The sequence below is a fragment of the Rattus norvegicus genome, chromosome 15, assembly GCF_021556685.1.
Source record: "Rattus norvegicus strain SHRSP/BbbUtx chromosome 15, alternate assembly SHRSP_T2T, whole genome shotgun sequence".
In the NCBI taxonomy this organism is placed as follows: domain Eukaryota; kingdom Metazoa; phylum Chordata; class Mammalia; order Rodentia; family Muridae; genus Rattus; species Rattus norvegicus.
In genome coordinates this window covers 13,784,385-13,810,096 of record NC_141548.1, presented here as the reverse complement: position 1 = coordinate 13,810,096, position 25,712 = coordinate 13,784,385, and the positions used below count along the sequence as shown (strand labels likewise).

Below are 25,712 nucleotides of genomic sequence, written 5' to 3'. Positions count from 1 at the left end.
TATTTTCCAGTTCCAACCATTTGCCTACGAATTTCATAAAGCCGTTGTTTTTGATAGCTGAGTAATATTCCATTGTGTAGATGTACCACATTTTCTGTATCCATTCCTCTGTTGAAGGGCATCTGGGTTCTTTCCAGCTTCTGGCTATTATAAATAAGGCTGCAATGAACATAGTGGAGCACGTGTCTTTTTTATATGTTGGGGCATGTTTTGGGTATATGCCCAAGAGAGGTATAGCTGGATCCTCAGGCAGTTCAATAAGACTGCATTCTTTACTGTGTTGTTATTCCTTGTTATAACATTAGTATAATGGTGTGGTGTATACATAATTTGCAGGATTCCAATGTATAGTGGTCAGAACATGTGAATGCCAGAGCCATCTTCATTACAGGTGTTGGACTGGAAGGTTAACTATACAATGATGTGATCACTGCTACAGCTGGATTAAAGCACACAGCATGATGTAGGCCTTAATGACACTTCCTACAGTTTCCTTGATCTTAGAGGATCCTATTTAATACAAATATCGCACCTCACAAAGGGCAATGGATCTTCTTGTACATACCAGTTCCAAGGAGAAGAGAGAGTTGACAAATGCATGGTCCTTTTAAGGGAAGTGAAAGGCAAGTTGGGCAAGCCTGTTCTTGGTAGAGCTTCCTCTGGCAAGCACCTGTCAGGGTGCCTGACCTCTGGGCTTAGTAGAGCAGCCATCAGTGTGTGTGTTTCTGGTCAGTCTAGACCATGGAGCAGCCTGGGAAGGAGCAGAGGGTGCTGGAGGCTCGTGAAGCTTGGGGAGGCTCTGAGACACGGGACAGGTGTGACAGAGGGCAGTGGCATAAAACTGGCCATAGTTCAGTTCTTTCCTACTGAAGAATAAAGATGTTTGTTTCCTCAGAGATGCATGAGGGCAGAAAACGAAGTTCTTCCCTTTGACATCTGTGTGCACTTAGAATGCCCTCTATGTCGCCACAGTCTTGTGCTGGGCTACCTGTTTAAAGGTCTCCCAGAGTCCATGTTAGCTGCTTTCAGAGCTCCCGGTCCTCTGGGAGTTCTCAGAGTGGTGCAATTGGTGGTGACCACAGTGTGATTATAAGGAGAGCCACTGTCTAGAGAGGGACACAACAGACTCAGAGGTTTAGGGAATTCTAGCCTCTTGGTGGTGTACCTAGGGGACACATAGATAATCTTCTGGAGCTGTAGACATCACGTGAGTTTGCTTGATAGCACCCGTTTCACATATAAGTAAAAAAGATCAGCAGTTATTGGCATCTGAGTACATCCTCCATCTAGGACATGACGATAAGTCAGATATCACAACCGGAAGGATGTTCTGGAAATTTCCTAGCGATGGACGGAAGAGTTCAGTGTAATGTAGCTGTGGAAGGGCTCTGGAGGAGGACCTGAATCTCTGTACTATACCATGAGCGGCAGCAGGCAGGGCACTGCTCAGGGTTCCTGGCCCCTGGTGTGGCAGTCTGTCATTCTCTCTGAGACACAGTCTGAGTGCCAGGATTTGGGGACTATATTGAAAGCAGTCATTCATTTACTGGCCAGTGTGTTGTATTCCTGATGAGTGCTGGGCACACACTGGGTACTGGGGATTATGACAGATTTCGTTGCTTCCTTCCCAGCCTGCTGTGCTGCCCTCACCGAGTTGGCCCTCAATGACACCAATGCCCACCAAGTGGTTCAGGTAAGAGCATCATGACCCAGCCCCTGGGGTTGTAGTTCGTATTCCAGAATATTGGTTTGAGGATCCATCACACAGTTTAAAAAATATTTTAATATTTCTTCTCATTTAGCTTACTTATAGAAGCTTCCGCTTTACAGTTTTGTCCTTCCTCAGTTAGCTCGGTTGAATCATGCTCTAGTTTCCTTTCCTGTTATGATGAAATACTAATAGCAGCTTCAGGTGGAAAAGGGTTTGGCATACACTTCAGGTAACAGCCCATCACTGAGCAGGGACTCAAAGCAGGAAACCTGGAGGCAAGCCAGAAACAGAGGTCATGGAGGAGTGCTGCTTACTGGCTTACTCCCTCTGGTGTGTGCTCAGCCTGCTTCCTTATACAGCCCAGAACTGCCTGCCTGGGGTGGTACTGTCCACACTGTCTTAGAGTCTCCTAAGTCAATTAACAATTGAGAACATGTACCACACACACAGTTATCTGAGGTCTGTGTCAACTTCGTAGCTGAAGCCAAACATAACTTAGAGAGAGGCGGGCTGATGTCAGTGTCTCCACCGTGCCTCCGTCACAGTCATTTGAGTTCTCGTTGGGGTAATTCCCTGTTGATGAGTTTTACAGAGGAAAAGGTAGACACCTGCAGCTTCATCTTCAGAATACATGGTGGAAGGGAAGGTGAGATAAATCCATGGGCAGCATGGGCAGTGGGAAGACCGGCCAGGTTGGCCACAGTTCCTGTTGTCATGGTTGGCTGCTTCATCACTCCCCTCTAATGGCTCCATCTCTCATGAATCTACTTATAAATAAGACAGAATTGTAAAATGACCTACAGTGCAGCTCCAGTTATAAAGGTTAGATTCAGTGAGGTAGACCAGATGTCCAAACAGACATACTTTGATAGTTGGCAGAAGGCTGAAACAGGCTTCTGTTTTTATTCACCTCCACGTGTATGTTGGAGTAAATCCCAAAACAGTGTCATTCCCACAGTTAACTTGATTTCTTAAGAAAGTTTGTACATGTCACTTTCCCCTTTTCTTAAAAAGACCTATTTTATAATGGCCAATCTCTGGGTAGCCTCTCATTATGTCCACTTAAAAAAAATTAAGATAAAGCAAATGATGCATGTATGAGTTTGCCTGTGGGTTTGTACACATGATTGCACTGGTGCCTGCACGACCAGTAGGGGGCGCTGCACTCCTGGAGTTCGACTTACACAGGTGTCTGTGAATCACCAATATGGGATCAAACTCTGGGTCATCTGCAGGAACAGTATGTGCTTTAAACTATATGCTGACTTCTCATCACCCAACCTTGTTTCTGAGACAGGGTGTTTCACTGGGGCAGGGCTTCCTGACTCAGGTAGACTGGCTGGCCAGTGATGCACAGAGAGCCTCCTGCTTCTGCCACTTCAGCACTGGGATTGCAAGAGAGCTGCCTTACCCAACCGATTTTTTGTTTGTTTGTTTGTTTGTTTGTTTGTTTGTTTGTTTTTTTCCACTTCAGCTCTGGGGACCAAACTCAGGTCCTCAGGCTTGTGTGGCAAGCACATCACTGACTGTTGTCACTCCAGCACATAGTTTAATAGAAACATGTTAGAATTGTTTTGTTTGTTCATATTCTTCATCCTTTGTTTTTTTATTGGATATTTTTTTATTTACACTTCAAATGTTATCCCCTTTCCCAGTTTCCTGTCCATAAACCCCCATCCCATCCTCCCTCCCGCTTCTTCTATGAGGGTGTTCCTCCTCCCAACCACACACCCCTTCCCACTACCGTGCCCGGATATTCCCCTACATGGGGGCATCAGGGGAGTCCAGCCTTGGCAGGACAAAGGGGTTCTCCTCCCATTGGTGTCCAACAAGGCCATCCTCTGCTACATATGCAGCTGGAGTCATGGGTCTGTCCATGTGTACTCTTTGGATGGTGGTTTAGTTCCTGGGAGCTCTTATGGGGTTGTAAACCCCTTCATCTCCTTCAATCTTTTCTCTAACTCCTGCATTGGGGATCCCATTCTCAGTTCAATGGTTGGCTGCTAGCATTCGCCTCTGTTTTTGTCATGCTCTGGCAGAACCTCTCAGGAGACAGCTATATCAGGTTCCTGTCAGCATGCACTTCTTGGCATCAGCAATATTGTCTGAGTTTGGTGGCCTTATGTATATGGGCTTTCTCTCCAGGAGGGGCAGGCTCTGAATGGCCTTCCTTCAGTTTCTGCTCCAAACTTTGTCTTCGTATTTCCTCCTATGAATATTTTTGTTGCCCCTTCTAAGAAGGACTGAAGCATCCACACTTTGGCTGTCCTTCTTCTTCAGCTTAATGTGGTCTGTGGATTGTATCTTGGGTAATCTGAGCTTTAGGGCTAATATCCACTTATCAGTTTAAATCACTTCAAATTTATGTAGATTGTTATATAATATTATTATGTAATTCTGCAGTCTTGGGCACTTAAAAGTATTGCATTGGCGTTTTTAGTATGGTTTTTTTCTGTTTATACTATTATGAGGCCGCTTTACTGCTTCTGAATTGCTTGTCTCTATTGCTAATGGTCACTGATACATGATCTTTATTTTTCCAGGAAAATGGTGTATATACAATAGCAAAATTAATTTTACCAAATAAACAATCGAATGCAGCAAAAACTAATCTGCTACAGGTAAGAAACCTGTCTGTTGCTCTTTATCTCAACATATGGAGAGGTGGGGAGCCTATGATAAAATGCTGTGTACTTTGGAGGATTGTTTAAGTTTGTAGTGGGCCCTATGCTGATGGGAAGGGCTGTGCTTGGGCATGGAGTCTGCAGAAGCCAGTGACTACAGAAAGTACAAAAGACCCAGAGACAGACAGACAGATAGACAGACAGACAGATAGATAGAGTCACCAAAGTTGCTTCTTCAGTGGCTTCTTTGGTCATCAGCTGATTGTACTTTCAAGAAACATTTCCCTTATATACCAGTACATAACAACAACAGAAAGATGGTTGTCAACTTTAAACATGAACCATAGTCACCAACATTTTGCTTTTGAAAAGGAAAGCCCAGGCAATGGACTTTGCCCTACGAGAAGGGGTTTAAAAGGTGATGAGGAGTCGCTGGGCACAACTGCTCCAGGGCAGCAGAAATCTCCACAGGAGTGCTATCGGCAGGGTAGAGATGGGGAGTTTAGAGAGTACTTGGGCACAGGTAGCAAGCTAGGCAGCTTCAGTGTGTGCCTTGGACAGAGTGTCAAAGGCTTAAAGTAGGAATAAAAAAGTAGTCTCCTTGGTGCTTTTCTGAGGAGTGAGCATCAAGAGCTGTGTTCATCAAGTGACACCATAATGACAACATTCACTTTTGTGGAGCTATAGTTGTCATTCTTACTAAGTCACAAGAGGGAGAAAGACAGCCCTGAACGTTATTCAGGAGACCAGTCTGTCTGGTTTGCATTCAGAATAGCCTGTTAATGTTTTTATATGCCCTCGTTTCTAGTGGCTACTCACTCACAGAAACTGTGTGAATAATGAGGTGTTCATGGTGTCTACAGAGAGTGAGTCTCGAGTTCCTGCAAATCTTTGGTGATTGGCTTTCCTGGCAGAAGAAAGTTATTTCTTATCTCTCTGCTCACTTTGTACTTTCTAGAAAGAAATGAATGGCTAGTGAGAAGAAAGCAGGACCACATCTTCAGCATGACACAATGTTGTCATGTCAACCCTGTAGGCAGGAGAGGGACCCCAGGGTTCATGGTAGCTTGTGTCTGGCCTGCAGCTGAGGTCAGCCTCTGACAGGGAAGCTTCTGTAACATTTACTTCCTGGTGTTTCTGGACTGAAAATGTCTCACTTTGTTGCACTGCTCTGTAAGAGTCATGTTCTCTTTCCTTTCCTAGTGTTATGCTTTCAGAACCCTGAGGTTTCTCTTCAGTATGGAAAGGAATAGGCCACTGTTTAAAAGGTACTTGGAACGACGTGGCAGATGGGTAAACTGAAGCTCCTTTCAGGCCAGCCTGCTTCCACAGGGCACTGGGAAGAGAGTGGTTTCATTCAAGCCATGCCTCTCCAGACTTCTCAGTCTCCACAGGCTTAACAGTTTCCACAGCCACCCCTCAGGCCATGTGACTGCTTAGGGTCTGGTTTTAATTAAAGTTATTGACAACTTGAAAATATAAAATTAACATACATACTTTTTTTTTTAACTATTCAGAAGTTAGTCTGATCATATTCTTTTACCAACCAAGAGTTTGTTTAGGTGTCCCTGATAGGCTGGGACCCAGGGCTGGGCTAGAGACGAGTTGCTAAGTCTGGTGGAAATGCGGGCCTTAGGAAGGAGACACATTCATTACACATGTGGAGCTTGCACACCATTCAGACAAAATCTAGGTCTACAACTTCACCAGATTTTATTGGTGAGAGAAGTCTGGATGGTATAAAATTCCTTTGTTGACAAGGTATAAATTATATTATTGCTTTATTTTCCTATGATATTTGAATAAAAAAAGGAAATTATTATAAACCTTCATTTCATGGCCCAAAGCCATCCATTTTAATGAATTCAAACATTTTAAGAGGCCACTGAAGTTAAAATTTTGTAAATGCATATGTCTCTTCATTTTTTCAGTTACCAGTAATTTAGTCTCACAAAACATTTAAAAATTAAAAAGGAGCTAAGTTTAGAACTGAAACGGCTTGATGTAAGCACTAAGTACTTAGTATAAGTCCAGCAAGCATCCTCTTTAGAATGCTTATTGTCTGTAACCCCCAAATAAATTACAAATGAGACCTTGATGTATTCCGTTTTAGTTATATTGCCTTTTATTGCCATAGAAACAGACTTCTTACTCTGCTGGCGAAGTTAGGTTTGTTGGGAGGGTTAGTTGATGAGCCAGCTGCATCCAGAAGGGAAGCATTGGCTCACGGTTCCCCAGCTCCACTTTAAGTGTGTGTGTTTCCCTGTAGACTTTTCCCCACCGACCTGTTTGAGACCTTCATTGACATAGGACATTACGTTCGGGATATCGGTGCTTATGCGGACTTGGTATCACAGTTGAATTTACTACTGGTAAGTCTTGGGTTTTAAACATTTGGGCCGGCCGCTCTGGGGTCAGGATAATAGCAACCAATTTCTCTTTTATGACTTGGTTAGGAAGACGAGCTGAAGCAGATTGCCGAGAATATTGAAAGCATCAACCAGAAGAAAGCACCCTTGAAGTACATAGGTGACTACGCTCTGTTGGACCACCTCGGAAGTGGAGCGTTTGGCTGTGTTTATAAGGTGAGTCTGCCCTGGAAAAGAGTTCTCATGTTTCAAAACAAACTTGAAGTCACACTCCAGATGTCGACACTCATCTTAATTGGAGTCCTTGTCATTGAAAACTAGTGAGGAAGTACACAGAGATGACAGTGGCTGGTTGTGTCCAACAAGGGATGATAATTATGTGTGTGTTGCCTTGGCTCTCAGCTCTAGTACCTGGCCACTGAATGAAACAAGACATCTTTCCTCCACCCCAGGAAATGAATCAAAATAGCTTGTCCCAGTACATGGCATACTTTATAAACTTACATCGGTGTTTCTACACCTGCACAGGGAAAGCCTACTGAGTCCTGCAGAAGGGACCAGACCAGGAGATAACAGATTTGAGCTTGTTCAGCTTAGCGTAAATACAGCTAGACTCTCATGCTACAGCTTGGTCAACCATGTAATTTTGTTATTCTGGTTCGTCTTTGTTTAATCCTCAACTCTCAGAGCATTTAATTAATTGTTTTCTTTATTGTAGGTTAGAAAGCGTAGTGGTCAAAATCTTTTAGCAATGAAGGAGGTCAATTTGCATAACCCAGCATTTGGAAAGGATAAGAAAGACCGAGACAGCAGTGTGAAGAACATTGTTTCTGAATTAACAATAATTAAGGAGCAGGTAAATATTTGTCTTATTTCTGAGATGTCTCTGACATGTCATTGAAGTTGAGCTGCGCTACTGTCCTTGTATGTGTTTATAAACCAGTTCTGGGAGAAATACTGGACACTGGTGCAGTGATATTTTTACCAGTGTTTTTCCTGAAGTTTGTTATTGAGTCATGGAAACTCTTTTAGGAGTTTATAGCAGGGCCTTGGATGCAAAACAGTTGAGCTTACAAGTCAGAACACACCATATATGCTTAGCTACTGAGTCACTCATAAGAACAGGAGAAAGACACCCTTACTTCAGTGCTGGGAATTTGAGAAAGACCACCCTCCAACTTCAGTCAGGTAAAGCCAACTTGCTGACACCCCTCAAGTCTGGCTTGTGAAATCTAAAATGTCGGTTCTGTTTCCTTTCTCTTCTCTAGACCAGGCTTATGTAGACTAGGCTGGCCTCAAGCCTGCTCTGCAGTGGAGAGCGTCCTTGAGTGCCCCTCTTTCTGGCTCTCTGTCCTAAGTGCTGGGATTAAAGGTGCGCCCCACTATCCTCTGGGTTATTTCTATTTGCACGAGCAGTCTATGATATAATACCATAATTAGCTGTTATTATGTTAGATTTTTTGAGGGGAAAGGGAACACAGGAGAGAATTGGGAATTCTTTCTGTGATCCAAGAACATGCTGGTTCCTTTCCAAGCTCTCCTTATTTGTATGTTTCTGTTTTTAAGTCCTAGGGAGCTGCCAGCCTCACTGTGCTCTGCAGTCATGTTTGCTTGGTGTCTGGGCTGGAGCATAAAGGACAGCACAAACATGGTCTTTAGTCACCAGGACCTACAGTTAGATATCGCTAGTTAGAATAAAAGTCATCACTAACAGTGCTGCTGTTGAATTGTATAAAATCTTAGTGGGTTAGAGCACAAGAAGCCATCCCATCCTTCCACAAACCCATTCTGTCCTGACAGCGCAAGCTTAGAATGTGACTTTGACCTGAGTCCATCTAATGTTTTGGTCAGGTCCCAAGGCTGGACGTACCCTTCCTCATGAGCTAGAACCAGAATATGGTTCTGTTTGTTAGCCTGGTCCCATATGGCTTAAATCTGGGGTCACTTGCTAGTTGATTTGGGTGCTAATTTAAGTGAGGTTCCTAAGAAAAATGGTCTAGAAGAGGCCAATGAGGCTGCCTCAGCTTAGACTTTCACGTCACTGAAGGTTATACACTTGCTCCCTCCTGTAGAAGCCACCTGAGCCAAAAAGAAGAGCATCATGGAATAAAGAATCAGTAGAAATGGGGCTGGAATGGGAGACCCTGTCTGTTAAGAGTTGACAATGAGCACACCACAGGGGTTCCAAACTACCAGGCTTATTCAGTAGCACGAGTTGATCTTATTCTTGTCCTATGAGTCTCCTGGTGACACCTTCCCATCCCAGGTGGGACACACCCAGGGTTGAGGGCTCCTTTTCCACTCCCCATCAGAGCTGAGGGACAGACCCACTCCTGGATGTAAGAGAGGCTGACAGATCCTGGCTACTCTGCTGCTGGGCCTGCTGGGTTTCTGTGAGCCCTGCTCAGGGGTGGGCCCTTCTCAAAGGGACCCGTAGAGGCACAAACCATTTACAGACACGGTGGTCCCTCTGAAACAAGACACTTTACCTAAAAACCACATTATTAGTAAATAGTTGGAGACATTTTATATCATTTTTCTTTTTTAAAACCTGTGTAACTGAGGCCCGACATTAGGGTAGAACATGCTAAGGGAATTGTTAAGGAACTGCCTAGTTCTAAAATTCCCCACTTTTCAATCTGAAGGCCAGCACCTTCTAGCCTTGTTTACAAAGGCATGAAGGACACTGTCTTCTTCATTAACTTAAAAGCAATACATTTTAAAAAGTCACTCAAAACCTTAAATGGCAGCTTGTGTCTTAGACGTAACTATAGTGTACAAAATCTAAGTAGTCATGGGAAAGCTGGTGCTTTGAAAAGTCTGATAAGTGTTTGCTATTTGTTTCCCTACAGCTTTATCATCCCAACGTTGTACGTTATTATAAGACATTTTTGGAAAGTAAGTATGGATTGCTTTCTAAGTAAGGAAACATATGTTCGTTTCTTATGTACATTTAAATTATGTAGTCAGGAAGCAAACCCATTCAGCTGTTTTCTTCTGACTTTTATTATTAGCAAGTATTGCTTTCTTAGGCAGTGAAATATATGTTTAAGTGATGATCTGAAAATAGTTAAAATGTTTTGATCCCCATTATATAGAGGCACAGTGTGAATAAGCCAAAATAATTAAATTATTGTACAAAAGGAACTCGATAGAATCAAGAGAAAGGGAACTAAAACATGATGTTCTCTTTTCTTCACAAGCTCACAGCAGCTTGTCGTGTATCTAGTGGCATCTTCCACTCCTAATAAAGTGGATTGCACTCTGCCTTGCGGGTTTTTTTTCTCACAAAATTCAGTAGGTGCCACCAGGTGGCGACGGAGTCCTGGCTGAGTCAGCGGGCTGGCTGGCTTGTTCCCCGCCTGTGGGATGGAGAGCACAGTCAAAACTTTTAGACAAAGCCAAACTCAGTTGCTTCTTTAAGTACTGAACTTAAGGATCTGTAACATGAAATCCTGAAGTATTAGCCCGGCATGGTGACACAGTCCTTTAATCCCAGCACTCAAGAGGCAGAGGCAGGCGGATCTCTAAATTCGAGGCCGGTCTGTTCTACAATGTGAGTTCCAGGATAGCCAGTGCTAAACACAGAGAGAAACTCTATCTCAGAAAACAAAGGAAGGAAGGAAGGAAGGAAGGAAGGAAGGAAGAAAGGGAGAAGGAAGGAAGGAAGGAAGGAAGGAAGGAAGGAAGGAAGGAAGAACCCTGAAGTGCTTCCGTGTGAAGGAAGATTGACTGTGACATAGCCGGCACGGCTCTCTCACAGGTGTCACTTTACCAGGGCTAATGTTAAGAAACCTTTTCTGAGCCAGGCACTATGGTGCATGCCTTTAATTGCAGCACTCCAGAGACAGAGGCAAGCTCCATGTGTTGGAGGACAGCCTGATGTACATAGTGAGTTCCAGGACAGGCATGGCTACATAGAGACCCTGACTCAAAACTAAACAAAACCACTCTATATGCTGGGCCACTTGTTATGGTTTTACCCATTTCCTTTCTTTAGATGATTTAGATGGACTCCTTCCCCCTTAACAACTAGTTCTTAATATCAGGACCATTTCTGGTAATTAAAGCGATCAGATTTAGTTTCTGACTTATACTTAAAGAGCCCGATGGCTTCCAAAACGAATTGGAGGAAACTTAAAAGGTGTAAAATATTTATCAGGTTATAAATTACAACAAAGAAGACTATAATGTGAGAAAATGAAAATAGAGCTTTTGCTAAGCACGATGCAAACAACATATTTCTTGGAATGGTGAAACTTGGGATCTATAAATGTCTGTAAGAGAGATGTTAAATGGCTGGCTTTACTCGTTGTGTGCAATCCTGTGAAAGGCAGCAGGAAGGACAGTATGCCTGCATTCATGCTGCAGTGTAAGACCGGTGGAGAAGTCAGTGGGCAGGATGTCTGCCCTGTGCAGATAAATTGTGTATGTGTGTGTTTTGTGTACATCCAGCAGTCAGAAAAGACACATGCCACATACTGTTATTAATAGTTAAAGCGGGCTTTAGAGGAGGGAATTCAGAGAACACAAACGGCAACAAGAAAACCCAAATGGCGCTAAACCTTTGTAAATCATAACAAAATCAGAGTCCAGGTCTCTCCACTCAGGAGGGGCCTGATAATAGGTGCTTTAGTCTGTGTTACTGCAACATCATAGCATGATCCTCAGGTAAGTTTCTATGACATAATCTATGTCACTGTACAAAATGTCGTTTATAATGTGGTTTTCCGAATGTCTTCTTTGATCTGAGGCACTAAGAGGCAGGCCTTGTGACTTGGGACAGTTGGCTTGCTGTCTTTGGCACCTTTCAGGCATTCTCTGGTGCAAGCAGAAAATGAGTACACTTGTCAGAGAGGAAGTTGCTGCTAGGCTGTGCCTGCCCTAAGCTCGGCCCTGTGCTCTGCCAGCGTTCAGTGGGTTCCGCCACTACGTTTTCAGTTTTGTGCTCTGCACATTTTGTGATCTTTGGAAAGCACGGGTTCTATTTTGTGAAGCTTTTCCAGGGCTTTACACTGACTTTACACTTCTGTGACCCCTTTGTGCTTTTGCACAGATGACAGGTTGTATATTGTTATGGAACTGATAGAAGGAGCCCCACTCGGAGAGCACTTCAGTTCTTTGAAGGAAAAACAGCAGCATTTCAGTGAAGAACGACTGTGGAAAATATTTATACAGGTACACTACACCCTTCGTTGAAATTTTCATTATACAGTGAAGTTCTGAGCTGCCTTAGAGATGCACTGTGGGCTACGTATACAGCAGGCACCAACTCTGCTTCCATTCTTGTTTCAAGTTGTGCTTAGCTCTTCGGTACCTACACAAGGAGAAGAGGATTGTTCACAGAGATCTCACGCCAAACAACATTATGTTGGGAGATAAGGACAAAGTGACAGTTAGTAAGTATAAAAAGTCTTCAACTTTTTAACTGAAGAATGTCTGATTAGTCCGGGGATGAACCCTATTTCAGAGCAGTGGTGCCTGTCAGTAGAACTTCTGTCATGGATGGAAATGTTCTGAGTTGTCTGGTGGAGTAGGCACTGACCACAGGGTACTTTTGGGCAAGCAGAATGTGGCCTGTGTGGCTGAGGAAATGACTTTTACATCTCATTAACTTTTGAGCTGGATATTGGTGTGCCCACATACAATCCAGCCTTTGGAAGGCGGAGGCTGATGGGTCTGGAGTTCAAGGCCAATTTCAGCTACATACTAAGTTTGACGCTAGACTGAACCACATGATATTCTTTATCCAAAAAGCAAAACCAAACCAAAACAAAAAAAGCAATGAAAAAAAATCTGAACAAACAAAATTCTTTTGTTAAATTTTAATTACTTTCTACATCCCTGAGAGAATAGTATTCATACAATGTTGGATAAATGACAATACTGTTGTAAATGAGTGCTTTGCTCATATGAGAGAATACAGTACTCTTAGGATGCTTCTGTGTTTAATTTAGCTCCTCAATTAATGCTTTTTGCGATTTCTTTCTGCCTCATAAACAAAAGCTTTGATGATTAACACATTGAGCACACTGCTTTGGACCATTTTATCACAGTCTGTCTTAACGGTGTCAGACTCGCCGGGCTTTACAAATACAGCCACTTGTATCCTTTGACACAACTGTTTGCTGTTTTCATCTGGAGCAGAAAGGCAGATGATAGTATATTAAATTTCATTGATTAAGACAGGGTGTGGTGGCATACATCTTTAATTTCAGCACTGGGGAGACAGAGGCAGAGACAGAAGCAGAGGCAGAGGCAGGTTGATTTCTTTGAATCTGAGGCCATCCAGGCCTATGTAGAGTCTGTTTCCAAAAAATGAATGAATAAGGAAACAACAACGGTAATAACAACAAATAACAAAAAGTAAAAAATAAAACTTTTCCCACCAAATTAGAAGATTTTTCTAACTCTCTGTGAACCAATTTTTAGTTCAGAGTGGTGTCTTGTTTTTCCCCTGAGCCCTTTTCCTTTTGTTTGGGATATTTATGGTTCATAAGCTACAAGGGAGAGGCCCTCTTCATGTAGACTTGTAGTCTCTACACAGGTTGATTCTGAGATCCATACAGTAAAAGGATGTTTGAGAATACACTGCTGGAATGTAGGCTTATCTATGAATTTCTGTAAAAAGATGCTGTGGATACAGCAAGAGCTACAGCACTGATGATAAAGGGGTGCATTAAAAAAACAACCTGGCCATTTGGTGTTGGATAACCAATGGCTTGCTCCTCCCTGGGGAGAGCATTCCTCCATCTCTGAGAACTCCTTAGGTGCCAGTAGTCCTGTGTGTGGTACTGAGGCTCCTGGACATTTCCAGTTTGCTTTCCGATGACTATGGTTGTTGTCTTTCTTCAATTGTGTTGAATTTATGGGTGTAGCTTCTGACATTCTTAAGTAGCACAGTCTTACAGCAAAGTCCCTGGTTTTCTGGCTTTTATGAATCTTTCTCCCCCTTTCTACAATTGGGACTGGGCTCCACAATTTGGCATTTTGATTAGTTGTGGTTTTCTGTAATGTAATAAGATACAAGTAATGTTATCTACACTGAGTAGCATATATGTAGGTGATAAAACTTAATGAAAAAAGAGGTCATGAATTTGAAAAAGAACAAGGAGGGCGTATATGGAAGGAGGGGATATATCTAGGAGGGAGGAGGGAAGGGGAAAAAGATCAAGTATAAATCTCAAAAAATAAAAAATTATAGAACAAAGCAAAAATAAAAGGTATGGTGTTAACAGTTTTCCTGATCGTCACCACCTCCCAGTGGATAGTTGAGATGCCAGTTTGCAGGTCCCAGCTCCCCAATGGGAGGAACATCCAACTTGCACTTGATTTCAGAACATAACAGGTACTCATGAGTGTTGTGTTTTATAAAATGGAGGTGAGGAGGTGGCAGGAGCGAGCACCTTAGTGGTCCCATGCCAAGGTGCCTCCCCCTCAAGGCCCCAGGACAGGCTTAGTATAAAAGGGAATTTATCTGGGATAAGGAGGAGACCTGGAAAATGGGTAGAGGCAGAGAGAGGAGAGTAAAGACTAGAAGGATTCAGAGAGAGAAGGGAGAGAGGAAGAAGGCTGGGTGGGGTCATGTGGGGGGAGAGAGAAAGAGGAGAGGAGAGAGGAGAGAGGGGAGAGGAGAGAGGAGAGAGGAGAGGAGAGGAGAGAGGAGAGAGGAGAGAGAGAGAGGAGAGAGAAGAGAGGAGAGGTGAGAGGAGAGAGGAGAGAGGAGAGAGGAGAAAGGGGAGAGGAGAAAGGGGAGAGGAGAGAGAGAGGAGAGAGGAGAGAGGAGAGAGGGGAGAGGAGAGAAGGGAGAGGGGAGAGGAGAGAGGAGAGAGGAGAGAGGAGAGAGAGAGGGGAGAGGGGAGAGAAGAGGGGAGAGGGGAGAGAGGAGAGGGGAGAGAGGACAGGGGAGAGGGGAGAGGGGAGTGGGGAGAGGGGAGAGGGGAGAGGAGAAAGGGGAGAGGAGAGAGAGAGGAGAGAGGAGAGAGGAGAGAGGGGAGAGGAGAGAAGGGAGAGGGGAGAGGAGAGAGGAGAGAGGAGAGAGGAGAGAGGAGAGAGAGAGGGGAGAGGGGAGAGGGGAGAGAAGAGGGGAGAGGGGAGAGAGGAGAGGGGAGAGAGGAGACAGGGGAGAGGAGAAAGGGGAGAGGAGAGAGAGAGGAGAGAGGAGAGAGGGGAGAGGAGAGAAGGGAGAGGGGAGAGGAGAGAAGGGAGAGGGGAGAGGAGAGAGGAGAGAGGAGAGAGGGGAGAGGAGAGAAGGGAGAGGGGAGAGGGGAGAGAAGAGGGGAGAGGGGAGAGAGGAGAGGGGAGAGAGGAGACAGGGGAGAGGAAGAAGGCTGGGCGGGGTCATGTGGGGGGAGAGAGAAAGAGGAGAGGAGAGAGGAGAGAGGAGAGAGGAGAGAGGAGAGAGGAGAGGTGAGAGGAGAGAGGAGAGGGGAGAGAGGAGAGGGGAGAGAGGAGAGGGGAGAGAGGAGAGGGGAGAGAGGAGAGGGGAGAGAGGAGAGGGGAGAGGGGAGAGGGGAGAGGGGAGAGAGGAGAGGGGAGAGGGGAGAGAGTAGAGAGGGGAGTGGAGAGAGGAGGAAAAGGTAGAAGAGAGAGGAGAGAGGAGGGAGGAGAGGGGAGGGAAGGGAGGAGAGGGGAGTGGAGACAGAGAAAGAGGGGGAGATGTGGAGAAGGGGAGAGGAGGAGAGGAGGTGAGGGGAGAGAGAGGAGGAGGGTACTGTGGGGTCTTCCTATATGCCTGGCTCCTGGCTCTTAACTGGCAGGGCAGCTGTTGCTAGGTAACTGTTGGGTGGAGCCTAGAGGAATTGCTAACAGGAGACCATTAAATGGACATTCCCCATACCCAAGTGCACTCACAAATCAGGATTCGAATTTATTAGCCAGATTTTTAAAAGTAGAACATACTGTATTATTTTAAAAAATAAAAGCAGCTTAAAATAGAAACTCATTAGATAAACCTTCAATACAAAGTCACCTGATAACATTTTTAAGCTAATGAATTATAAAATAAAGAACCAAGAAATCAAACAATTGTGAATCTTTACCTTAGACAAACATTTGCTTAATCATTTGGAATCAACCATAATTATGTTTACCATAAGCTTTTTTTTACAACTCTGCATTGTTTTACTTGATTTTTTAAAATAATTTATTTCCACATATCTCAGTTTGTAAGTTAAAGGGTATTATTAAAATTGTGAGCTTGAATTTCATATCAGATTGTGTTATATCCCTGAAAAACACACTAAACTCCTCCTATTTGGCCATTTAAGTAATTTTTTTCTGAATAATAGCTAACTGTACATATTACTTCCTTACTGGATTACCTGCAGTCATCTCTCTGGCTGTATTTAAGTGTACTGAATTTAATTTCTACTGTAGTAACTCGATTCTTTTTTAGCTTAGTTTTTCTATTTGTACTTTATCTCATGGCACACATTGAAATAGTTTACAGAATCAAGTACTGGCTCGATGCTTATGAAGTCACTTGGCCCATTTTCTTTTTTTTTCATTTCCAGATGGTATTTGACTTTTATCATGATGGTTTAGTTTTCCTACTCCCTGTCGGCCCATCCACACGCTGTCAGTTCAGCTCAGGGTTAAAGCAATACTCAGTGTTTACATTCGTGTGTACTTATTGCCCAGACTAACTTTCCTTTCTCTCATAGACCTTTTTGTTTTCCTTCGAGTTAATGGTTGCCTTCCTTTCTGTTTGCATTTCTCCTTTTCTATGCACTCACCTTGATCTCTTTTCAGCTCTCCCATGAGGATGTTGAGCTTTATCTGCATACGTCCACAGTGTAGATCAGGGAAACCGACACTTTCCTGATCCTGAATCCCCCACTCCTGTAGCTGAAGCAGCAATGCAGACTGAACTTCCCTTCAGGTCTGGTGCACAGCTGTTATTCTGGAACTTGCCATGCCTTCCCACTCTCTGTCCCCACATCTCGGATAGCGAGGCTTCAGGGCAACACGAGGAGCACACGGCCTTCCTGATTTTGAAGGTGTTTCTTTATGCTTCCAGAATCCCACCTGCCTGACAGAATCCCCTGCCATTCTAACTTTTGTTATCCGACTCATGAGCTACTTATACCTCCTTAGAGAATTTCAGGCCGTTCCTTTCATCCTTGGCTCTGAATGGGCCTTTATTTAGCATAAAAGTCCATGCGTCTTTATCTCTCTCTACTCATAGTTATTTCTGAGGATTTTTTTTTTTTTAGTTGTTTTGAACGTTTGACTTTTAGTAGCGGAGCGATGTTCCAGATGTTCCCTGCTCCATCTCTGAGGGCTTTTATTCCCTCCAGTGTAAGGGAGACCTCCTTCCTCAGCAGCCCACGTGGCTTCTGTATTTTCTGGGTCTGGCTTTGTTTCCCCCTTGCTTAGTGGCTTAGTCTGATTTCGTTTTTCTTGTTGGATGCTTTCTTTATGCCTCTGGGAATGGAGGGCTGCCTTTAATGTTGTAGAAGAGACTGGAAACAGCGGTTAGAATCACCCTGGGTTCTAGCAACGCCATCGCCTGGGGACTTGCAGCATGGGGGAGATTTCTTCAGAGACCCTGCAGTTGATATCCGCCTAAGCCTTACTCCAGTGTCATGTCCGGCCTGTCCCCCAGCCTGTTGCTGTGTTGCCATTATGGGAGCCATGTGTTTGGTAGGGCTTAGGCATCCATATTCAATTTGGATTTTCACGGAGTTCCCTTGAATACAGCCATCTGCTGCTTGGTGCGTAGTTGGCTGTGGTACTTTTGGACTTTGAATCTGTGTAGGCATTGTGTGAGCAGAAGGGGGCCTGAGACTCCATCTTTAGGTCTGCAGGGTCCATGACTTTGACCTTTGAATGGCCGTCGATCTTTTCTCAGAGGTATGGAAAGCGTGTGCAGCCAGGTCTGTCTCCAGTTCTCCTTACTATCTTCCAAGGTGTCATTGCCACAGCTCGTCCTTCCCTGTCACCACACCCATTCTCAGAGAGAGGTTTCCTGCCCATATTTTAGCAAGGCTTTGAGAACTGCACGAGATAAACGAGCACGATCAGTCCCACTTTAAACCGGACGTGGACAGGCAGGCTATGTTAATTAGGTATAAACAGTAGGCATAGCAACACACCTCTTTTTTTATGTTGACTCTGTTACTTTAAAAATATATTCTCAGCTCGTGCCAGGCTCCCTAGGAAAATAACTTGGGTTTAGAAAAAAGAGCAACTGTTCATTTTGTTTTCCTTTCCCTGCCTCTCGTTGCTGTTCTGCTCAGTTTATTGACTTAATTCTTATTAGAGTTCCACTTAGCAGTTATTAAGCTAAAAGTGTCTGCATCTTTCCGGATATCGTAGCTTGAGTGAGGGAGCATAAGACAACTAGACCCATAGAAGCTGGGAGGAATGGCCGTGGGGCAGATCTGCTGCAGTGGGATTTTTCTACCACAGCGATGGTGTGACCAGGACGATGTATTACAATATTTTTGTCAGGGAATAGAAGATGATTTTCCAGATCTTTTACATAACTCTTTAACAGTGTCTTAAATGCCACAGTTCTGTCAATATTTATCATCTATCACAGTTGATTAAAATGTGGCCATTAGATTTAGATTTAAGAGGGACTGTGGTTTTATTGAAATATTATTGCATTAATTTTTTTTTTCTTAAAGATGATCACAACATTTAATTTAAAAATCACTTTTGTTTTAAGAAAAATTTACATAGAATAATGTATTCTGTATGAAATTTTTTTTTTATTTTTTTTATTATCTTGAGTATTTCTTATATACATTTCAAGTGTTATTCCCTTTCCCGGTTTCCGGACAGACATCACCCTCCCCCCTCCCCTTCCTTGTGGGTGTTCCCCTCCCAAACCTCCCCCCATTGCCACCCTCCCCGCATAGTCTAGTTCACTGGGGGTTCAGTCTTAGCAGGACCCAGGGCTTCCCCTTCCACTGGTGCTCTTACTAGGATATTCATTGCTACCTATGGGGACAGAGTCCAGGGTCAGTCCATGTATAGTCTTTAGGTAGTGGCTTAGTCCCTGGAAGCTCTGGTTGCTTGACATTGTTGTACTTTTGGGGTCTCGAGCACCTTCAAGCTCTTCCAGTTCTTTCTCTGATTCCTTCAACGGGGGACCTATTCTCAGTTCAGTGGTTTGCTGCTGGCATTCGCCTCTGTATTTGCTGTATTCTGGCTGTGTCTCTCAGGAGCGATCTACATCCGGCTCCTGTCGGTCTGCACTTCTTTGCTTCATCCATCTTGTCTAATTGGGTGGCTGTATATGTATGGGCCACCTGTGGGGCAGGCTCTGAATGGGTGTTCCTTCAGTCTCTGTTTTAATCTTTGCCTCTCCCTTCCCTGCCAAGGGTATTCTTTTTCCTCATTTAAAGAAGGAGTGAAGCATTCACATTTTGATCATCCGTCTTGAGTTTCGTTTGTTCTAGGGATCTAGGGTAATTCAAGCATTTGGGCTAATAGCCACTTATCAATGAGTGCATACCATGTATGTCTTTCTGTGAGTGGGTTAGCTCACTCAGGATGATATTTTCCAGTTCCAACCATTTGCCTACGAATTTCATAAACTCGTTGTTTTTGATAGCTGAGTAATATTCCATTGTGTAGATGTACCACATTTTCTGTATCCATTCCTCTGTTGAAGGGCATCTGGGTTCTTTCCAGTTTCTGGCTATTATAAATAAGGCTGCGATGAACATAGTGGAGCACGTGTCTCTTTTATATGTTGAGGCATCTTTTGGGTATATGCCCAAGAGAGGTATGGCTGGATCCTCAGGCAGTTCAATGTCCAATTTTCTGAGGAACCTCCAGACTGATTTCCAGAATGGTTTTACCAGTCTGCAATCCCACCAACAATGGAGGAGTGTTCCTCTTTCTCCACATCCTCGCCAGCATCTGCTGTCACCTGAGTTTTTGATCTTAGCCATTCTCACTGGTGTGAGGTGAAATCTCAGGGTTGTTTTGATTTGCATTTCCCTTATGACTAAAGATGTTGAACATTTCTTTAGGTGTTTCTCAGCCATTCGGCATTCCTCAGCTGTGAATTCTTTGTTCAGCTCTGAACCCCATTTTTTAATAGGGTTATTTGTTTCCCTGCGGTCTAACTTCTTGAGTTCTTTGTATATTTTGGATATAAGGCCTCTATCTGTTATAGGATTGGTATAGATCTTTTCCCAATCTGTTGGTTGTCGTTTTGTCCTAACCACAGTGTCCTTTGCCTTACAGAAGCTTTGCAGTTTTATGAGATCCCATTTGTCGATTCTTGATCTTAGAGCATAAGCCATTGGTGTTTTGTTCAGGAAATTTTTTCCAGTGCCCATGTGTTCCAGATGCTTCCCTAGTTTTTCTTCTATTAGTTTGAGTGTGTCTGGTTTGATGTGGAGGTCCTTGATCCACTTGGACTTAAGCTTTGTACAGGGTGATAAGCATGGATCGATCTGCATTCTTCTACATGTTGCCCTCCAGTTGAACCAGCACCATTTGCTGAAAATGCTATCTTTTTTCCATTGGATGGTTTTGGCTCCTTTGTCAAAAATCAAGTGACCATAGGTGTGTGGGTTCATTTCTGGGTCTTCAATTCTATTCCATTGGTCTATCTGTCTGTCTCTGTACCAATACCATGCAGTTTTTATCACTATTGCTCTGTAATACTGCTTGAGTTCAGGGATAGTGATTCCCCCTGAAGTCCTCTTATTGTTGAGGATAGCTTTAGCTATCCTGGGTTTTTTGTTATTCCAGATGAATTTGCAAATTGTTCTGTCTAACTCTTTGAAGAATTGGATTGGTATTTTGATGGGGATTGCATTGAATCTGTAGATTGCTTTTGGTAAAATGGCCATTTTTACTATATTAATCCTGCCAATCCATGAGCATGGGAGATCTTTCCATCTTCTGAGGTCTTCTTCAATTTCTTTCCTCAGTGTCTTGAAGTTCTTATTGTACAGATCTTTTACTTGCTTGGTTAAAGTCACACCGAGGTACTTTATATTATTTGGGTCTATTATGAAGGGTGTCTTTTCCCTAATTTCTTTCTCGGCTTGTTTCTCTTTTGTATAGAGGAAGGCAACTGATTTATTTGAGTTAATTTTATACCCAGCCACTTTGCTGAAGTTGTTTATCAGCTTTAGTAGTTCTCTGGTGGAACTTTTGGGATCACTTAAATATACTATCATGTCGTCTGCAAATAGTGATATTTTTACCTCTTCTTTTCCGATCTGTATCCCCTTGATCTCCTTTTGTTGTCTGATTGCTCTGGCTAGAACTTCAAGAACTATATTGAAGAAGTAGGGAGAGAGTGGGCAGCCTTGTCTAGTCCCTGATTTTAGTGGGATTGCTTCAAGTTTCTCTCCATTTAGTTTAATGTTAGCAACTGGTTTGCTGTATATGGCTTTTACTATGTTTAGGTATGGGCCTTGAATACCTATTCTTTCCAGGACTTTTATCATGAAGGGGTGTTGAATTTTGTCAAATGCTTTCTCAGCATCTAATGAAATGATCATGTGGTTCTGTTCTTTCAGTTTGTTTATATGATGGATCACGTTGATGGTTTTCCTTATATTAAACCATCCCTGCATGCCTGGGATGAAGCCTACTTGATCATGGTGGATGATTGTTTTGATGTGCTCTTGAATTCGGTTTGCCAGAATTTTATTGAGTATTTTTGCGTCGATATTCATAAGGGAAATTGGTCTGAAGTTCTCTTTCTTTGTTGGGTCTTTGTGTGGTTTAGGTATAAGAGTAATTGTGGCTTCATAGAAGGAATTCGGTAGGGCTCCATCTGTTTCAATTTTGTGGAATAGTTTGGATAATATTGGTATAAGGTCTTCTATGAAGGTTTGATAGAATTCTGCACTAAACCCGTCTGGACCTGGGCTCTTTTTGGTTGGGAGACCTTTAATGACTGCTTCTATTTCCTTAGGAGTTATGGGGTTGTTTAACTGGTTTATCTGTTCCTGATTTAACTTCGATACCTGGTATCTGTCTAGGAAATTGTCCATTTCCTGAAGATTTTCAAGTTTTGTTGAATATAGGTTTTTATAGTAAGATCTGATGATTTTTTGAATTTCCTCTGAATCTGTAGTTATGTCTCCCTTTTCATTTCTGATTTTGTTAATTTGGACGCACTCTCTGTGTCCTCTCGTTAGTCTGGCTAAGGGTTTATCTATCTTGTTGATTTTCTCAAAGAACCAACTTTTGGTCCTGTTGATTCTTTCTATGGTCCTTTTTGTTTCTACTTGGTTGATTTCAGCTCTGAGTTTGATTATTTCCTGCCTTCTACTCCTCCTGGGTGTATTTGCTTCTTTTTGTTCTAGAGCTTTTAGGTGTGCTGTCAAGCTGCTGACATATGCTCTTTCCTGTTTCTTTCTGCAGGCACTCAGCGCTATGAGTTTTCCTCTTAGCACAGCTTTCATTGTGTCCCATAAGTTTGGGTATGTTGTACCTTCATTTTCATTAAATTCTAAAAAGTTTTTAATTTCTTTCTTTATTTCTTCCTTGACCAGGTTATCATTGAGTAGAGCATTGTTCAATTTCCACGTATATGTGGGCATTCTTCCCTTATTGTTATTGAAGACCAGTTTTAGGCCGTGGTGGTCCGATAGCACGCATGGGATTATTTCTATCTTTCTGTACCTGTTGAGGCCCGTTTTTTGACCAATTATATGGTCAATTTTGGAGAAAGTACCATGAGGAGCTGAGAAGAAGGTATATCCTTTTGCTTTAGGATAGAATGTTCTATAAATATCCGTTAAGTCCATTTGGCTCATGACTTCTCTTAGTCTGTCTACATCTCTGTTTAATTTCTGTTTCCATGATCTGTCCATTGATGAGAGTGGGGTGTTGAAATCTCCCACTATTATTGTGTGAGGTGCAATGTGTGTTTTGAGCTTTAGTAAGGTTTCTTTTACATATGTAGGTGCCCTTGTATTTGGGGCATAGATATTTAGGATTGAGAGTTCATCTTGGTGGATTTTTCCTTTGATGAATATGAAGTGTCCTTCCTTATCTTTTTTGATGACTTTTAGTTGAAAATTGATTTTATTTGATATTAGAATGGCTACTCCAGCTTGCTTCTTCTGACCATTTGCTTGGAAAATTGTTTTCCAGCCTTTCACTCTGAGGTAATGTCTGTCTTTGTCTCTGAGGTGTGTTTCCTGTAGGCAGCAGAATGCAGGGTCCTCGTTGCGTATCCAGTTTGTTAATCTATGTCTTTTTATTGGGGAGTTGAGGCCATTGATATTGAGAGATATTAAGGAATAGTGATTATTGCTTCCCGTTATATTCATATTTGGAAGTGAGGTTATGTTTGTGTGCTTTCATTCTCTTTGTTTTGTTGCCAAGACGATCAGTTTCTTGCTTCTAGGGTATAGCTTGCCTCCTTATGTTGGGCTTTACCCTTTATTATCCTTTGTAGTGCTGGACTTGTAGAAAGATATTGTGTAAATTTGGTTTTGTCATGGAATATCTTGGTTTCTCCATCTATGTTAATTGAGAGTTTTGCAGGATACAGTAACCTGGGCTGGCATTTGTGTTCTCTTAGGGTCTGTATGACATCTGTCCAGGATCTTCTGGCCTTCGTAGTTTCTGGCGAAAAGTCTGGTGTGATTCTGATAGGTCTGCCTTCATATGTTACTTGACCTTTTTCCCTTACTGCTTTTAATATTCTTTCTTTATTTTGTGAGTTTGGTGTTTTGACAATTATGTGACGGGAGGTGTTTCTTTTCTGGTCCAATCTATTTGGAGTTCTGTAGGCTTCTTGTATGCCTATGGGTATCTCTTTTTTTAGGTTAGGGAAGTTTTCTTCTATGATTTTGTTGAAGATATTTACTGGTCCTTTGAGCTGGGAGTCTTCACTCTCTTCTATACCTATTATCCTTAGGTTTGATCTTCTCATTGAGTCCTGGATTTCCTGTATGTTTTGGACCAGTAGCTTTTTCTGCTTTACATTATCTTTGACAGTTGAGTCAATGATTTCTATGGAATCTTCTGCTCCTGAGATTCTCTCTTCCATCTCTTGAATTCTGTTGGTGAAGCTTGTATCTACAGCTCCTTGTCTTTTCTTTTGATTTTCTATGTCCAGGGTTTTTTCCATGTGTTCTTTCTTGATTGCTTCTATTTCCATTTTTAATTCCTTCAACTGTTTGATTGTGTTTTCCTGGAATTCTTTCAGGGATTTTTGCGATTCCTCTCTGTAGGCTTCTACTTGTTCTCTAAGGGAGTTCTTTATGTCTTTCTTGAAGTCCTCCAGCATCATGATCAAATATGATTTTGAAACTAGGTCTTGCTTTTCTGGTGTGTTTGGATATTCCGTGTTTGCTTTGGTGGGAGAATTGGGCTCCGATAATGCCATGTAGTCTTGGTTTCTGTTGCTTGGGTTCCTGCGCTTGCCTCTCGCCATCAGATTATCTCTAGTGTTACTTTGTTCTGCTATTTCTGACAGTGGCTAGACTGTCCTATAACCTGTGTGTCAGGAGTGCTGTAGACCTGTTTTCCTGTTTTCTTTCAGCCAGTTATGGGGACAGAGTGTTCTGCTTTCGGGCGTGTAGTTTTTCCTCTCTACAGGTCTTCAGCTGTTCCTGTGGGCCTGTGTCTTGAGTTCACCAGGCAGGTTTCTTGCAGGGGAAAAGTTGGTCCTACCTGTGGTTCCAAGGCTCAAGTTTGCTCGTGGGGTACTGCCTAAGTCCTCTCCGCTGTGGCAGCAACCGGGAAAATCTGTGCCGCTCCTTCCGGGAGCCTCCGTGCACCAGGGTTTCAGATGACGTTTGGTGTTTTCCTCTGGCGCCTGGATGTGCACAGAGTGCAGTCTCTTCTGGTTTCCCAGGCGTGTCCGCCTGTCTGAAGGTTCAGCTCTCCCTCCCACGGGATTTGGGTGCAGAGAACTGTTTATCCGGTCTGTTTCCTTCAGGTTCCGGCAGTGTCTCAGACGCAGGGGTCCTGCCGCTCCCGGGCCCTCCCCTATGGGAACCCAGAGGCCTTATACAGTTGCCTCTTGGGCCAGGGATGTGGGCAGGGGTGGGCAGTGTTGGTGGTCTCCTCCGCTCTGCAGCCTCAGGAGTGCCCACTTGACCAGGCGGTGAGGTCTCTCTCCCACGGGGTTTGGGAGCAGAGAGCTCTATTGCATTAATTTTTAACTAGGCATATAGAATCCCCATATTTCAGGAAGCTGGATGAAGTGTGTGTGTGTGTGTGTGTGTGTGAGAGAGAGAGAGAGAGAGAGAGAGAGAGAGAGAGAGAGAGAGAGAGGGAGGGAGAGAGAGAGAGAGAGAGAGAGAGAGAGAGAGAGAGAGAGAGAGAGAGAGAGAGAGAGAGACCTGGCAATGCTGCTAACAAGGGTGCTGTAGTTGATGAAGCCTGTCACCACAAAGGGGCAGTCGCCACAAGGTGGCGCCAGAGCCAGCGCTTGCAATTGCTGCCGGGATGGATTCATCATGTCTCCATAAAGGGGCAGCCTTCCCTGTAGTGAGGTTTTTTTTTTTTTTTTTTTTTTTTTTTTTTTTTTTTTTTTTTTTTTTTTTTTTTTGTGGAGGTGGAAAGTTTATTTACTTCCAGAAAAGAAGCACATATTTGTCAAATGATGTCTGAGGTGAATGAGACAAACTGAACTGAAAAACAAACGAACAAGCAAGATAAAAAGCCGTTAGGAGAATCCAGATGTTCTCCTCCTGAGTGTGTATTGAGGTTGGCTTACAGTTGTTTTCAGTAAGCAAACCACTGGAGTTTGGGAACAGTTGGGAGCACCAGCGTGTTCTGTGTGCTTGGACTTAAAGATGCTTTCTCTTTGGTTTCCCATCACTGGTTGTCCAACTCAGAGCTACTGAGCAGGCCACACTGCTCCTTTCCAAGCCATCCCCAGTCTCTCTGCTTTTAGTGTATGAGTCTGTTTCTGTCTGAAAACTACCCTCTGCACACGGGCAATGACACATGCCCAGGCCTGGCTTCTGCATGTTTTGGTTGCCTGTGAGGCACAGGCAGAAACGGAAAGTGGGTGTCTGCCCTAAGTGGTATCACCTGCTATGTGGCACCCAT

The 25,712-nt window shown here is 43.3% G+C and overlaps 1 protein-coding gene across 3 annotated transcripts in view; it reads left to right on the top strand.

Moving 5' to 3' along the window:
• The window catches only part of Nek10 (NIMA-related kinase 10), a 213,123-nt gene that overhangs the window by 55,950 nt on the left and 131,461 nt on the right, over positions 1 to 25,712 (top strand). For all 3 annotated transcript variants that reach the window (XM_087585528.1, NM_001433013.1, XM_087585529.1), the window contains 9 exon segments: positions 1,632 to 1,693; positions 4,255 to 4,332; positions 5,539 to 5,603; positions 6,605 to 6,707; positions 6,792 to 6,920; positions 7,423 to 7,560; positions 9,557 to 9,602; positions 11,761 to 11,882; positions 12,001 to 12,103. In XM_087585528.1, the coding sequence (XP_087441654.1) occupies positions 1,632 to 1,693; positions 4,255 to 4,332; positions 5,539 to 5,603; positions 6,605 to 6,707; positions 6,792 to 6,920; positions 7,423 to 7,560; positions 9,557 to 9,602; positions 11,761 to 11,882; positions 12,001 to 12,103 (846 nt within the window).